Here is a 12,905-nt window from a genome sequence, read left to right on the forward strand (position 1 = left end):
TCAGCAGCAGTTTCCATATGGAGACATCCATCACTTGGGTGTCCCAATATGGCGGTCGGTGAACTTCCTCCGCTTGGAATTCTGGAATACGGCGACATCTGGACAGAACAGGAAATGAAAACATTACAAGGCAATTATATAAATAGATATATTATTATAGCGCCATTTATCCACCACTGCTATCTTCTGTATGTTCCCAAGCTCATCAGTGTGCTCTTTTTTTTGCAAAATGTACCAAACTTTTGATTTGGGCGCTCCTAACATTTTTGCTTATCTCTCTGATGAATTTCTGACAGTATGTGGACAGCTGTATATAGCCGGTACACGTGTATACAATATGTGGACATCTGTATATAGCCGGTACACTTGTATACAGTATGTGGATGGCTGTATATATCCAGTACACATGTATCCAATATTTGGACGGCTGTATATAGCTGGTACATGTGTATACAGTGTGTGGACGGCTGTATATAGCTGGTATACGTGTATACAGTGTGTGGATGGCTGTGTACAGCTGGTACACGTGTATACAGTGTGTGGTCGGTTGTATATAGCTGGTGCACAGTTTGTGGACGGTTGTATATAGCTGGTACACAGTGGGTGGACGGTTGTATATAGCTGGTACACAGTGTGTGGACGGTTGTATATAGCTGGTACACAGTGTGTGGACGGTTGTATATAGCTGGTACATTGTGTGGACGGTTGTATATAGCTGGTATAGTGTGTGGACGGTTGTATATAGCTGGTACAATGTGTGGACGGTTGTATATAGCTGGTACACAGTGGGTGGACGGTTGTATATAGCTGGTACACAGTGGGTGGACGGTTGTATATAGCTGGTACACAGTGTGTGGACGGTTGTATATTGCTGGTATACAGTGTGTGGACGGTTGTATATTGCTGGTACACAGTGGGTGGACGGTTGTATATAGCTGGTACACAGTGTGGATGGTTGTATATAGCTGGTACACAGTGGGTGGACGGTTGTATATAGCTGGTACACAGTGTGGACAGTTGTATATAGCTGGTACACAGTGGGTGGACGGTTGTATATTGCTGGTACACAGTGGGTGGACGGTTGTATATAGCTGGTACACAGTGGGTGGACGGTTGTATATAGCTGGTACACAGTGGGTGGACTGTTGTATATAGCTGGTACACAGTGTGTGGACGGTTGTATATTGCTGGTATACAGTGTGTGGACGGGTGTATATTGCTGGTACACAGTGGGTGGACGGTTGTATATAGCTGGTACACAGTGGGTGGACGGTTGTATATAGCTGGTACACAGTGGGTGGACGGTTGTATATAGCTGGTACACAGTGTGTGGACGGTTGTATATTGCTGGTATACAGTGTGTGGACGGGTGTATATTGCTGGTACACAGTGGGTGGACGGTTGTATATAGCTGGTACACAGTGGGTGGACGGTTGTATATAGCTGGTACACAGTGGGTGGACGGTTGTATATAGCTGGTACACAGTGTGTGGACGGTGGTATATTGCTGGTACACAGTGTGTGGACGGTTGTATATTGCTGGTACACTGTGTGGACGGTTGTATATAGCTGGTACACAGTGGGTGGACGGTTGTATATAGCTGGTACACAGTGTGGACAGTTGTATATAGCTGGTACACAGTGGGTGGACGGTTGTATATAGCTGGTACACAGTGTGTGGACGGTTGTATATTGCTGGTATACAGTGTGTGGACGGGTGTATATTGCTGGTACACAGTGGGTGGACGGTTGTATATAGCTGGTACACAGTGGGTGGACGGTTGTATATAGCTGGTACACAGTGGGTGGACGGTTGTATATAGCTGGTACACAGTGTGTGGACGGTTGTATATTGCTGGTACACAGTGTGTGGACGGTTGTATATGGCTGGTACACTGTGTGGACGGTTGTATATAGCTGGTACACAGTGGGTCGACGGTTGTATATAGCTGGTACACAGTGTGGACAGTTGTATATAGCTGGTACACAGTGGGTGGACGGTTGTATATAGCTGGTACACAGTGGGTGGACGGTTGTATATAGCTGGTACACAGTGGGTGGACGGTTGTATATAGCTGGTACACAGTGCGTGGACGGTTGTATATTGCTGGTATACAGTGTGTGGACGGGTGTATATTGCTGGTACACAGTGGGTGGACGGTTGTATATAGCTGGCACACAGTGGGTGGACGGTTGTATATAGCTGGTACACAGTGGGTGGACGGTTGTATATAGCTGGTACACAGTGTGTGGACGGTTGTATATTGCTGGTACACATTGTGTGGACGGTTGTATATTGCTGGTACACTGTGTGGACGGTTGCATATAGCTGGTACACAGTGGGTGGACGGTTGTATATAGCTGGTACACAGTGTGGACAGTTGTATATAGCTGGTACACAGTGGGTGGACGGTTGTATATAGCTGGTACACAGTGGGTGGACGGTTGTATATAGCTGGTACACAGTGCGTGGACGGTTGTATATTGCTGGTACACAGTGGGTGGACGGTTGTATATAGCTAGTACACAGTGTGTGGACGGTTGTATATAGCTGGTACACAGTGGGTGGACGGTTGTATATTGCTGGTACACAGTGTGTGGACGGTTGTATATAGCTGGTACACAGTGTGGACAGTTGTATATAGCTGGTACACAGTGGGTGGACGGTTGTATATAGCTGGTACACAGTGGGTGGACGGTTGTATATAGCTGGTACACAGTGCGTGGACGGTTGTATATTGCTGGTACACAGTGGGTGGACGGTTGTATATAGCTAGTACACAGTGTGTGGACGGTTGTATATAGCTGGTACACAGTGGGTGGACGGTTGTATATAGCTAGTACACAGTGTGTGGACGGTTGTATATAGCTAGTACACAGTGGGTGGACGGTTGTATATTGCTGGTACACAGTGGGTGGACGGTTGTATATTGCTGGTACACAGTGGGTGGACGGTTGTATATAGCTGGTACACAGTGGGTGGACGGTTGTATATAGCTGGTACACAGTGGGTGGAAGGTTGTATATAGCTGGTACACAGTGGGTGGACGGTTGTACTGTATATAGCTGGTACACAGTGTGGACGGTTGTATATAGCTGGTGCACAGTGTGTGGACGGTTGTATATAGCTGGTACACAGTGGGTGGACGGTTGTATATTGCTGGTACACAGTGGGTGGACGGTTGTATATAGCTGGTACACAGTGGGTGGACGGTTGTATATAGCTGGTACACAGTGTGTGGACGGTTGTATATTGCTGGTACACTGTGTGGATGGTTGTATATAGCTGGTACACAGTGGGTGGACGGTTGTATATAGCTGGTACACAGTGTGTGGACGGTTGTATATAGCTGGTACACAGTGGGTGGACGGTTGTATATAGCTGGTACAGTGTGGACGGTTGTATATTGCTGGTACACTGTGTGGATGGTTGTATATTGCTGGTACACAGTGGGTGGACGGTTGTATATAGCTGGTACACAGTGTGTGGACGGTTGTATATTGCTGGTACACAGTGGGTGGACGGTTGTATATAGCTGGTACACAGTGTGTGGACGGTTGTATATTGCTGGTACACTGTGTGGTTGGTTGTATATTGCTGGTACACAGTGGGTGGACGGTTGTATATAGCTGGTACACAGTGGGTGGACGGTTGTATATAGCTGGTACACAGTGTGTGGACGGTTGTATATTGCTGGTACACAGTGGGTGGACGGTTGTATATTGCTGGTACACAGTGGGTGGACGGTTGTATATTGCTGGTACACAGTGTGTGGATGGTTGTATATTGCTGGTACACTGTGTGGACGGTTGTATATTGCTGGTACACAGTGGGTGGACGGTTGTATATAGCTGGTACACAGTGTGTGGACGGTTGTATATAGCTGCTACACAGTGTGTGGACGGTTGTATATTGCTGGTACACAGTGGGTGGACGGTTGTATATAGCTGGTACACAGTGGGTGGACGGTTGTATATAGCTGGTATACAGTGGGTGGACGGTTGTATATAGCTGGTACACAGTGTGTGGACGGTTGTATATAGCTGGTACACAGTGGGTGGACGGTTGTATATAGCTGGTACACAGTGGGTGGACGGTTGTATATAGCTGGTACACAGTGGGTGGACGGTTGTATATTGCTGGTACACAGTGGGTGGACGGTTGTATATAGCTGGTACACAGTGTGTGGACGGTTGTATATTGCTGGTACACAGTGGGTGGACGGTTGTATATTGCTGGTACACAGTGGGTGGACGGTTGTATATAGCTGGTACACAGTGTGTGGACGGTTGTATATTGCTGGTACACAGTGGGTGGACGGTTGTATATAGCTGGTACACAGTGGGTGGACGGTTGTATATAGCTGGTACACACTGTGTGGACGGTTGTATATTGCTGGTACACAGTGGGTGGACGGTTGTATATAGCTGGTACACAGTGGGTGGACGGTTGTATATAGCTGGTACACAGTGGGTGGACGGTTGTATATAGCTGGTACACAGTGTGTGGACGGTTGTATATAGCTGGTACACAGTGTGGACGGTTGTATATAGCTGGTACACAGTGGGTGGACGGTTGTATATAGCTGGTACACAGTGTGTGGACGGTTGTATATAGCTGGTACACAGTGGGTGGACGGTTGTATATAGCTGGTACACAGTGTGTGGACGGTTGTATATTGCTGGTACACAGTGGGTGGACGGTTGTATATAGCTGGTACACAGTGTGGACGGTTGTATATAGCTGGTACACAGTGGGTGGACGGTTGTATATAGCTGGTACACAGTGGGTGGACGGTTGTATATAGCTGGCACACAGTGTGGATGGTTGTATATAGCTGGTACACAGTGGGTGGACGGTTGTATATAGCTGGTACACAGTGGGTGGACGGTTGTATATAGCTGGTACACAGTGGGTGGACGGTTGTATATAGCTGGTACACAGTGTGTGGACGGTTGTATATTGCTGGTACACAGTGGGTGGACGGTTGTATATAGCTGGTACACAGTGGGTGGACGGTTGTATATAGCTGGTACACAGTGGGTGGACGGTTGTATATAGCTGGTACACACTGTGTGGATGGTTGTATATTGCTGGTACACAGTGGGTGGACGGTTGTATATAGCTGGTACACAGTGGGTGGACGGTTGTATATTGCTGGTACACAGTGGGTGGACGGTTGTATATAGCTGGTACACAGTGGGTGGACGGTTGTATATAGCTGGTACACAGTGGGTGGACGGTTGTATATAGCTGGTACACAGTGGGTGGACGGTTGTATATAGCTGGTAGACAGTGGGTGGACGGTTGTATATAGCTGGTACACAGTGGGTGGACGGTTGTATATAGCTGGTAGACAGTGGGTGGACGGTTGTATATTGCTGGTACAGTGTGTGTGAACGGTTACCCAGAGACGCACAGGACACTCTCCTGTCATTTCTGGGCCTCCTGTATCTATTTTACATCAGACGTCGTTGTGAGTAAAATACTAAAATGAGTAAAGGCAACAAAATGGCCGCCGCCGCCACCGGCGCTAAACCTGACAGGGCAGCAGCAGTATGGGAGGAGCGAGGGAGTCACGCGTCGTCATGGACACCAGCTCATACACTTCCGGCAGTCGCTATGACAACTGAGTGACGCTATTTCAGGTTTCCGGTGCTCAGAGTTGCTGCAGCCGCCAGAGTCGGGTGTCGGGCGCAGGTGAGTGCTGTCTCCTGTCACAGGCGCCATTTTGTAGCTGAATAGCACATGATTATTGCTGGCGTCAAGTCTCATCTTGTGTGTGATGGATTGTGCAGTGCGAGCTCACACTGCTGCCATGTTTGGTCAGGGAAAGCCGTCACTACGCCCCGTGTTTGGTCGGGGGAGGGTCACTACGCCCCGTGTTTGGTCGGGGAGGGTCACTACGCCCCATGTTTGGTCGGGGGAGGGTCACTACGCCCCGTGTTTGGTCGGGGGAGGGTCACTACGCCCCGTGTTTGGTCGGGGGAGGGTCACTACGCCCCGTGTTTGGTCGGGGGAGGGTCACTACTCCCTGTGTTTGGTCGGGGGAGGGTCACTACGCCCCGTGTTTGGTCGGGGGAGGGTCACTACGCCCCGTGTTTGGTCGGGGGAGGGTCACTACGCCCCGTGTTTGGTCGGGGGAGGGTCACTACGCCCCGTGTTTGGTCGGGGGAGGGTCACTGCGCCCCGTGTTTGGTCGGGGGAGGGTCACTGCGCCCTGTGTTTGGTCGGGGGAGGGTCACTGCGCCCCGTGTTTGGTCGGGGGAGGGTCACTGCGCCCCGTGTTTGGTCGGGGGAGGGTCATTATGTCCCGTGTTTGGTCGGGGGAGGGTCACTACGCCCCGTGTTTGGTTGGGGGTGGGCCTGCATCTGGAGGGCTCCAGTGAGGAGCTCTGCTGCTGTCGGCCAGCGGGGGCAGCCTTTGATGGTGGTCCCTGCATGTGCGCCTGTTTACTGCCCCTCAGCATCACATCTAGAGATGACACATTGTCAAGAAGCAGCTAAGTGCATACATTTATAAAAGTTTGAAAATTCGGCCCCCAGGGGCCACAAATATTAGGATGTTACGAGACCCTAAATGTTTTATATTTTTTTGTAGGAGATGTCTGACACAGAGGATGACATTTTAGATGAAGAGCAGGAAGGAGAAGAAGCATTAGAAGAGCCAAATGAAGATGAAGAAGCGGGAGCTGAAGAGGGAGAAGAGAAGGAGGGAGAAGAGGAGCCCGAAAAGGAAGAGGTGAGGAGGTACAAGCAAAAGCTACACACCTCCTGGATGGCAGATGACGATGCCACAGTCCAATGCCTCCGTGGGGGAAATTCACTGCCTGTTGTATTTCAGCCACCCCCTCATGTGCCGCTGACTGAAGAGATGATGAAAGAAGGATTGTCCCTACTGTGCAAGACGGGGAATGGCCTGGCCCACGCCTACGTCTCATTACAGGTGAAAGACAAGTAAGTCGAATATTCTGTGTGACCGGCGGTGACATCAATATCGACTGGAGGACAAAACCTGCTGCAATTATTACAGTAGTGAGCGCTGCTCTGGAGTATAATACAGCGTGTAACTCAACATCAGTAATGTAATGTGCGTACACAGTGACTGCACCAGCAGAATAGTGAGTGCAGCTCTGGAGTATAATACAGCGTGTAACTCAACATCAGTAATGTAATGTGCGTACACAGTGACTGCACCAGCAGAATAGTGAGTGCAACTCTGGAGTATAATACAGGATGTATCTCTGGATCAGTAATGTATGTACACAGTGACTGCACCAGCAGAATAGTGAGTGCAGCTCTGGGGTATAATACAGGATGTAACTCAGGATCAGTAATGTATGTACACAGTGACTGCACCAGCAGAATAGTGAGTGCAGCTCTGGGGTATAATACAGGATGTAACTCAGGATCAGTAATGTATGTACACAGTGACTGCACCAGCAGAATAGTGAGTGCAGCTCTGGAGTATAATACAGGGTGTAACTCAGGATCAGTAATGTAATGTATGTACACAGTGACTGCACCAGCAGAATAGTGAGTGCTGCTCTGGAGTATAATACAGGGTGTAACTCAGGATCAGTAATGTAATGTACACAGTGCCTGCACCAGCAGAGTAGTGAGTGCAGCTCTGGGGTATAATACAGAATGTAACTCAGGATCAGAAATGTGATGTATGTACACAGTGACTGCACCAGCAGAATAGTGAGTGCAGCTCTGGAGTATACTACAGGATGGAACTCAGGATCAGTAATGTAATGTATGTACACAGTGACTGCACCAGCAGAATAGTGAGTGCAGTTCTGGGGTATAATACAGGATGTAACTCAGGATCAGTAATGTAATGTATGTACACAGTGACAGCACCAGCAGAATAGTGAGTACAGCTCTGGAGTATATAATAGCTGTAATATATACTCATGGTGTCACCTTTTTGTGTCTACAGGTAAATATACCCCCACCAGGGTCATGGTAACTTCTTGTACCATGTATGTAGAATGTTTAGTTTCCATGTTGTTCTTCTCTTTCAGGGAGATCACAGACATCTCCATCTTGGAGTCTTTCATACATCTGCGTTATGTGGATTTATCTCAGAATTCCCTTGGAGATCTGTCTCCCCTCCGATTCCTCACCCATCTGCTGTCTCTGCGTGTCGACCACAACAAGCTGTTCCGTGTCGGTGACCTGGGGGAGCTGCCGTATCTCCAACAAGCAAGCCTGGCCCAGAACCGTATTCAGGACCTTCAGGGAATCGCACACCCGAGACTGGAGTCCCTCAATCTGATCGGTTGGTGCTGATGTTCATGTTCTCTGGGGCCTCTGTGATTCTAGGGCTCCAGGTATCGGCTGCATGATATCAAAGACTTATCCTAAGGATAGGACATTAATATCAAGTCCTACAGCTAATGAGTCAGTGTCATTGCAGTGCCTGATCTGTGATTGCCAGAGGCCGTGTCCCGTACGTCATGTCTTGTGTATCCTCCCTATGGCCTGTAGGTAATGAGCTCCGCTCCTTAGAAAGTCTGGACTCCTCCAAGCTGAACAGTCTGCACAAACTGGAGCTACGAGGGAATAAACTGCATGGCACTGCCGGACTCCACCTGCCCAGCCTGCGGGAACTTTACCTGGTGAGTGAGTTCCATATGGTTACTAGATCATGGTTAGTTATTGCCCATCGATGATGTCTTATTCACACTTCTAGTTGATGGTGATTTTTGCACAATTAGGCCCAGAATAATCTAAAGACATTGGAAGGACTAGAGCAGCTGGTCCATCTCACCAGCCTTCACCTGAGGGATAACCAGCTGGAGACTCTGGACGGCTTTTCGGAGAAGATGAAGGCCTTGCAGTATCTCAACCTCAGGTTCGGTTCCCCTGTAGATGCCTTCTGCCGGCCCTGGTGAGTATGTCCATCAGCTTACTACCTCCATGTACTCCTGTGCAGAGGGAACCTCGTATCCAGACTCCAGGAGGTGGAGAAGCTCAAGGTGCTGCCCCTGCTGCGGGCGCTGGTTTTGCGGGAGAACCCGTGCGAGGAAGAAGATGGCTACCGCCTGGAGACTCTCGTCGCTCTACCTCACCTGGAGAGACTCGATAAGGACTTTTTTGAGGAGGAAGAAAGGACAGAGGCTGCACAGACGCATAGGTCGAGAATGGAGGATGGGGTGAGTACGAAGAATGAAGAAATGAGGCTGCAGCGTTGTCTGAGGTGGAGGGATTCGGCGATGTTTACACCTCACTCTTCTCTTTTTCAGATTCCCGAGTCGTAAACCAATCCTAAAGATCAGCGACTTTTAAAAAGAAAAACGTCCTCTATGGTTATGGCCGAGCATGGGATGACGACACAGTGTAACATTCCTGGACGTTAACATCTGATCCGTGGGGGTCCGACAGTCGGCTGATTAAAGGAGCCACATACTGCAGTATGATACAAGTGCACATTTAGGGGGGAGGGGGCATATTTTCGGAAATTTCGCTATTTTGCAAAACTTCTCCTGTACAATTGGATGGGGGTCTCTATTCTGCCGGTGCCAGATGAAACCGCTCCTCTTAAAGTGCCCAATAGTCAGGAAGTAGATTGTGCCAGCCTGACATACTCAGCAGGTGACAGAGGATGGATGGTGGGGGTGAGGCTGTTATCTTGCATTAATTACTACCCTGCAGGATTGATTTTACTCCGCATAGGTAGGGAGCAAATCTTGGTGTCCGCCTACAATACATTGCAATCACTAAAAGGGTGCAGTGCTCGCAAGTGCCAGAAGCGGTGGCGTACAATGGAGGCCCTGCTTGTATGTCTATACAGCTGATACGGCACATTTACCACCATGCAGGCGGTATAGCTCTATCTGATTCTTAACCTGTGACATGTTCGGGAATACAAACTCCCTCTAACCACAATTTCCAATTCCCCCCCCCCCCCCACAACCCGAACCAGCGCCAGCACCCGCTGCCCACCCTCAGCAATGCAGTTTTACATTACCTGTCCCCTTTAGCACCTATAGGTGACTGTCGCCACCTGGTGTCTGACAAAAAATGCTACATTTTTTCTGTGTGTGCAACTAGGAATGTAGAGCCGCTTATTACTTTATGGAGGGGGGTATTGAGTATTAACCACAATATGCAACAGGAAAACACGGCCTCAATTATTTTTCCAAACCCGATGGCGGCTCCAGAATGAAATCCAAAATGCTTCCATTGTAATATAAAGGGCCTTTCATAATTAGTGGCAGGAGAATAAACCATTATAGTTTCGGCAAATGGCTTCCACAAACAAGAGCGGTAACGATCAATACTCCCCAATTATTGTCATATAGTGCGGATGAAATTTAAAAAAAAGACACGAGATAAGAAGAAACGGAGGAAGAGAAGGGGTGTGGGTGGTTACCAGCAGCCATTGCTGAAGATTGCCTGAAGTCTCAGAGATCCCCCAATGCCTCTCTATTTTTGAGAAATGTGGACAATCCTAGACAGTAGTTGTATGGCGGTTGTCATACCCTCCTGGCCTTAAGTCGTTAGATAGTCATTCTAAATAAACAGGATCAAGTCTTTTGTTCTAATAAATGTTACATAAATCATAAATCGGGTGAATCTATAAAGCTTTGTAATATATCTTGTTGGAGAAATATGCTTCTTTATCCACATATGAGCCACTGCTCCCATCTGCCCCCTGAACTCATCATTCACCCTACAGAAATCCTGCTAATAATGAGATCAGATTATAGCTACTATTAAAGTATATAGAGAGGAGGAGCTATATGAAGAGAGAAGGTGTTGCTGCTTTTTATTTTTTTTTCCATTTCAGCTGGATTCACAGCAGCACTTCTGAGTACTTCTGTATATTGTCCTCCAAGCACCCGATTTCTAGTAAATGTTTTATCTCAATCAGAGGTGAATCTAAGTTTTCCCTCACCCAAGACAAAAAATTCAGTTGTCCGCCTCCTCCTATACACATGTTAAGCAGTTTGTGTAGTCGCTATGTGACCACTTATGCAATTTGCGCACTTACAGTCACGTGACGACGAGCTGATCTTTCTAATTCTCTCATGAAATACTACAGTCCCTGCTACATTGAGAGAAGTAGGAAGAAAAACTTGTGTGCCCATGACATTAGTATGAAAATCATATATAAGTGATCATGTGATGACTTCTGGAAGGAGCCAGCAAAAGTGAATCCTGACAGTGAGTATATTACACACTATTAAGATTAGGCATTCTAGAGTGCCTAAAGTTATAATGAATACTCCTAACATAAATACAGATATAGAAACTCTTAACTTGTCAGCCAACACAATACTTTATCCACTAGACCTGGGCAAAGTGCGGTCCGCAAGCCACATCCGACCCTCTGGCTGTCTCAGTCCGGCCCGCAGACCAAGACAGCAGTGGGGCTACAAACCTGAGGTCCGCGGGCTTCAACATGCCCGTCCGCCATCTCCCGCAGTCAGCATTGGTGGAGGAGGAGCCTCCGGCCGCTTCCTCCACCAATCGGTGTGTGAAACAGCTGACGCAATGACATGTCATTGCGTCAGCTGTGTACCGCCGGAGAGTCAGAAGCAGGGCGCCTGGGAACGGGACCGAGGTGAGTATGTTTTTTTTCATGGGGGTGAACATGGGGATTCTATGGGGGTGACATAGTAACATAGTTAGGCCGGAAAAAGACATTAGTCCATCCAATTCAGCCTATAAAGTTCTGTCAGAATAAATCCCCAGATCTGCGTCCTTCTAAAGAACCTAATAACTGTAAGATACAATATTGTTACGCTCCAGGAAGACATCCAGGCCTCTCTTGAACCCCTCGACTGAGTTCGCCATCACCACCTCCTCAGGCAGGGAATTCCAGATTCTCATTGCCCTAACAGTAAAGAATCCTCTTCTATGTTGGTGGAAAAACCTTTTCTTCTCCAGACGCAGAGAATGCCCCCTTGTGACCGTCACCTTCCCTGGTATAAACAGATCCTCGGAGAGATATTTGTATTGTCCCCTTATATACTTATACATGGTTATTAGATCGCCCCTCAGTCGTTTTTTTTCTAGACTAAATAATCCTAATTTTGCTAATCTCTCTGGGTATTGTAGTTCCCCCATCCCCTTTATTAATTTTGTTGCCCTCCTTTGTATCCGCTCTAGTTCAATTATATCCTTCCTGAGCACCGGTGCCCAAAACTGTACACAGTGCTCCATGTGCGGTGTAACCAGGGATTTGTACAGAGGCAGTATAATGCTCTCATCATGTGTATCCAGACCTCTTTTACTGCACCCCATGATCCTGTTTGCCTTGGCAGCCGCTGCCTGGCACTGGCTGCTCTAGGTAAGTTTATCATTAACTAGGATCCCCAAGTCCTTCTCCATGTCAGATTTACCCAGTGGTTTCCCGTTCAGTGTGTAATGGTGATATTGATTCCTTCTTCCCATGTGTATAACCTGACATTTATCATTGTTAAACCTCATCTGCCACCTTTCGGCCCAAGTTCCCAACTTATCCAGATCCAGCTGTAGCAGAATACTACCTTCTCTTGTATTGACTGCTTTACATAGTTTTGTATCATCTGCAAATATCAATATTTTACTGTGTAAACCTTCTACCAGATTGTTAATAAATATGTTCAAGAGAAGAGGTCCCAACACCGACCCCTGCGGTCCCCACTGGTCACAGCGACCCAGTTAGAGAATATACCATTTATAACCACCCTCTGCTTTCTATCACTAAGTCAGTTACTTACCCATTTACACACATTTTCCCCCAGACCCGGCATTCTCATTTTGTGTACCAACCTCTTGTGTGGCACGGTATCAACGCTTTGGAAAAATCAACATCCAATGACTCACCTTGGTCCAGTCTATAGCTTACCTCTTCATAAAAACTGATTAGATTGGTTTGACAGGAGCGATTCCTCATAAACCCATG

At 47.8% G+C, this 12,905-nt stretch overlaps 1 protein-coding gene across 2 annotated transcripts; it reads left to right on the plus strand.

Annotated features, from left to right (window-relative positions):
• The first annotated feature begins 5,570 nt into the window (after positions 1-5,570).
• On the plus strand, positions 5,571-10,609 carry LRRC23 (leucine rich repeat containing 23). 2 transcript variants are annotated; one of them, XM_073552972.1, is made up of 8 exons: positions 5,571-5,701; positions 6,603-6,743; positions 6,846-6,958; positions 8,032-8,288; positions 8,498-8,628; positions 8,728-8,864; positions 8,946-9,165; positions 9,256-10,609. In XM_073552972.1, exons 2-8 carry the CDS (start codon positions 6,606-6,608, stop codon positions 9,268-9,270), a joined length of 1,011 nt encoding a protein of 336 aa, XP_073409073.1. In that variant the 5' UTR covers positions 5,571-5,701; positions 6,603-6,605; the 3' UTR covers positions 9,271-10,609. The 2 variants fall into 2 exon arrangements, with proteins under 2 accessions (XP_073409073.1, XP_073409072.1); XM_073552971.1 differs by lacking the exon at positions 5,571-5,701 and adding an exon at positions 6,359-6,503.
• The last annotated feature ends 2,296 nt before the right edge of the window (positions 10,610-12,905 follow it).

Source organism: Dendrobates tinctorius, unplaced genomic scaffold (genome assembly GCF_039654945.1).
Source record: "Dendrobates tinctorius isolate UK_male_01 unplaced genomic scaffold, ASM3965494v1 ptg000196l, whole genome shotgun sequence".
Lineage (NCBI taxonomy): Eukaryota > Metazoa > Chordata > Amphibia > Anura > Dendrobatidae > Dendrobates > Dendrobates tinctorius.

Excerpts from the sequence above, each read along its gene's own strand:
- LRRC23 (XM_073552971.1), top strand. The coding sequence starts at position 6,429 with ATGGTGGTCCCTGCATGTGCGCCTGTTTACTGCCCCTCAGCATCACAT. Across the intron at positions 6,504-6,602 it reads TGACACATTGTCAAGAAGCA|GAGATGTCTGACACAGAGGA; the intron begins GCTAAGTGCATA and ends ATTTTTTTGTAG. Across the intron at positions 8,289-8,497 it reads GGAGTCCCTCAATCTGATCG|GTAATGAGCTCCGCTCCTTA; the intron begins GTTGGTGCTGAT and ends TATGGCCTGTAG.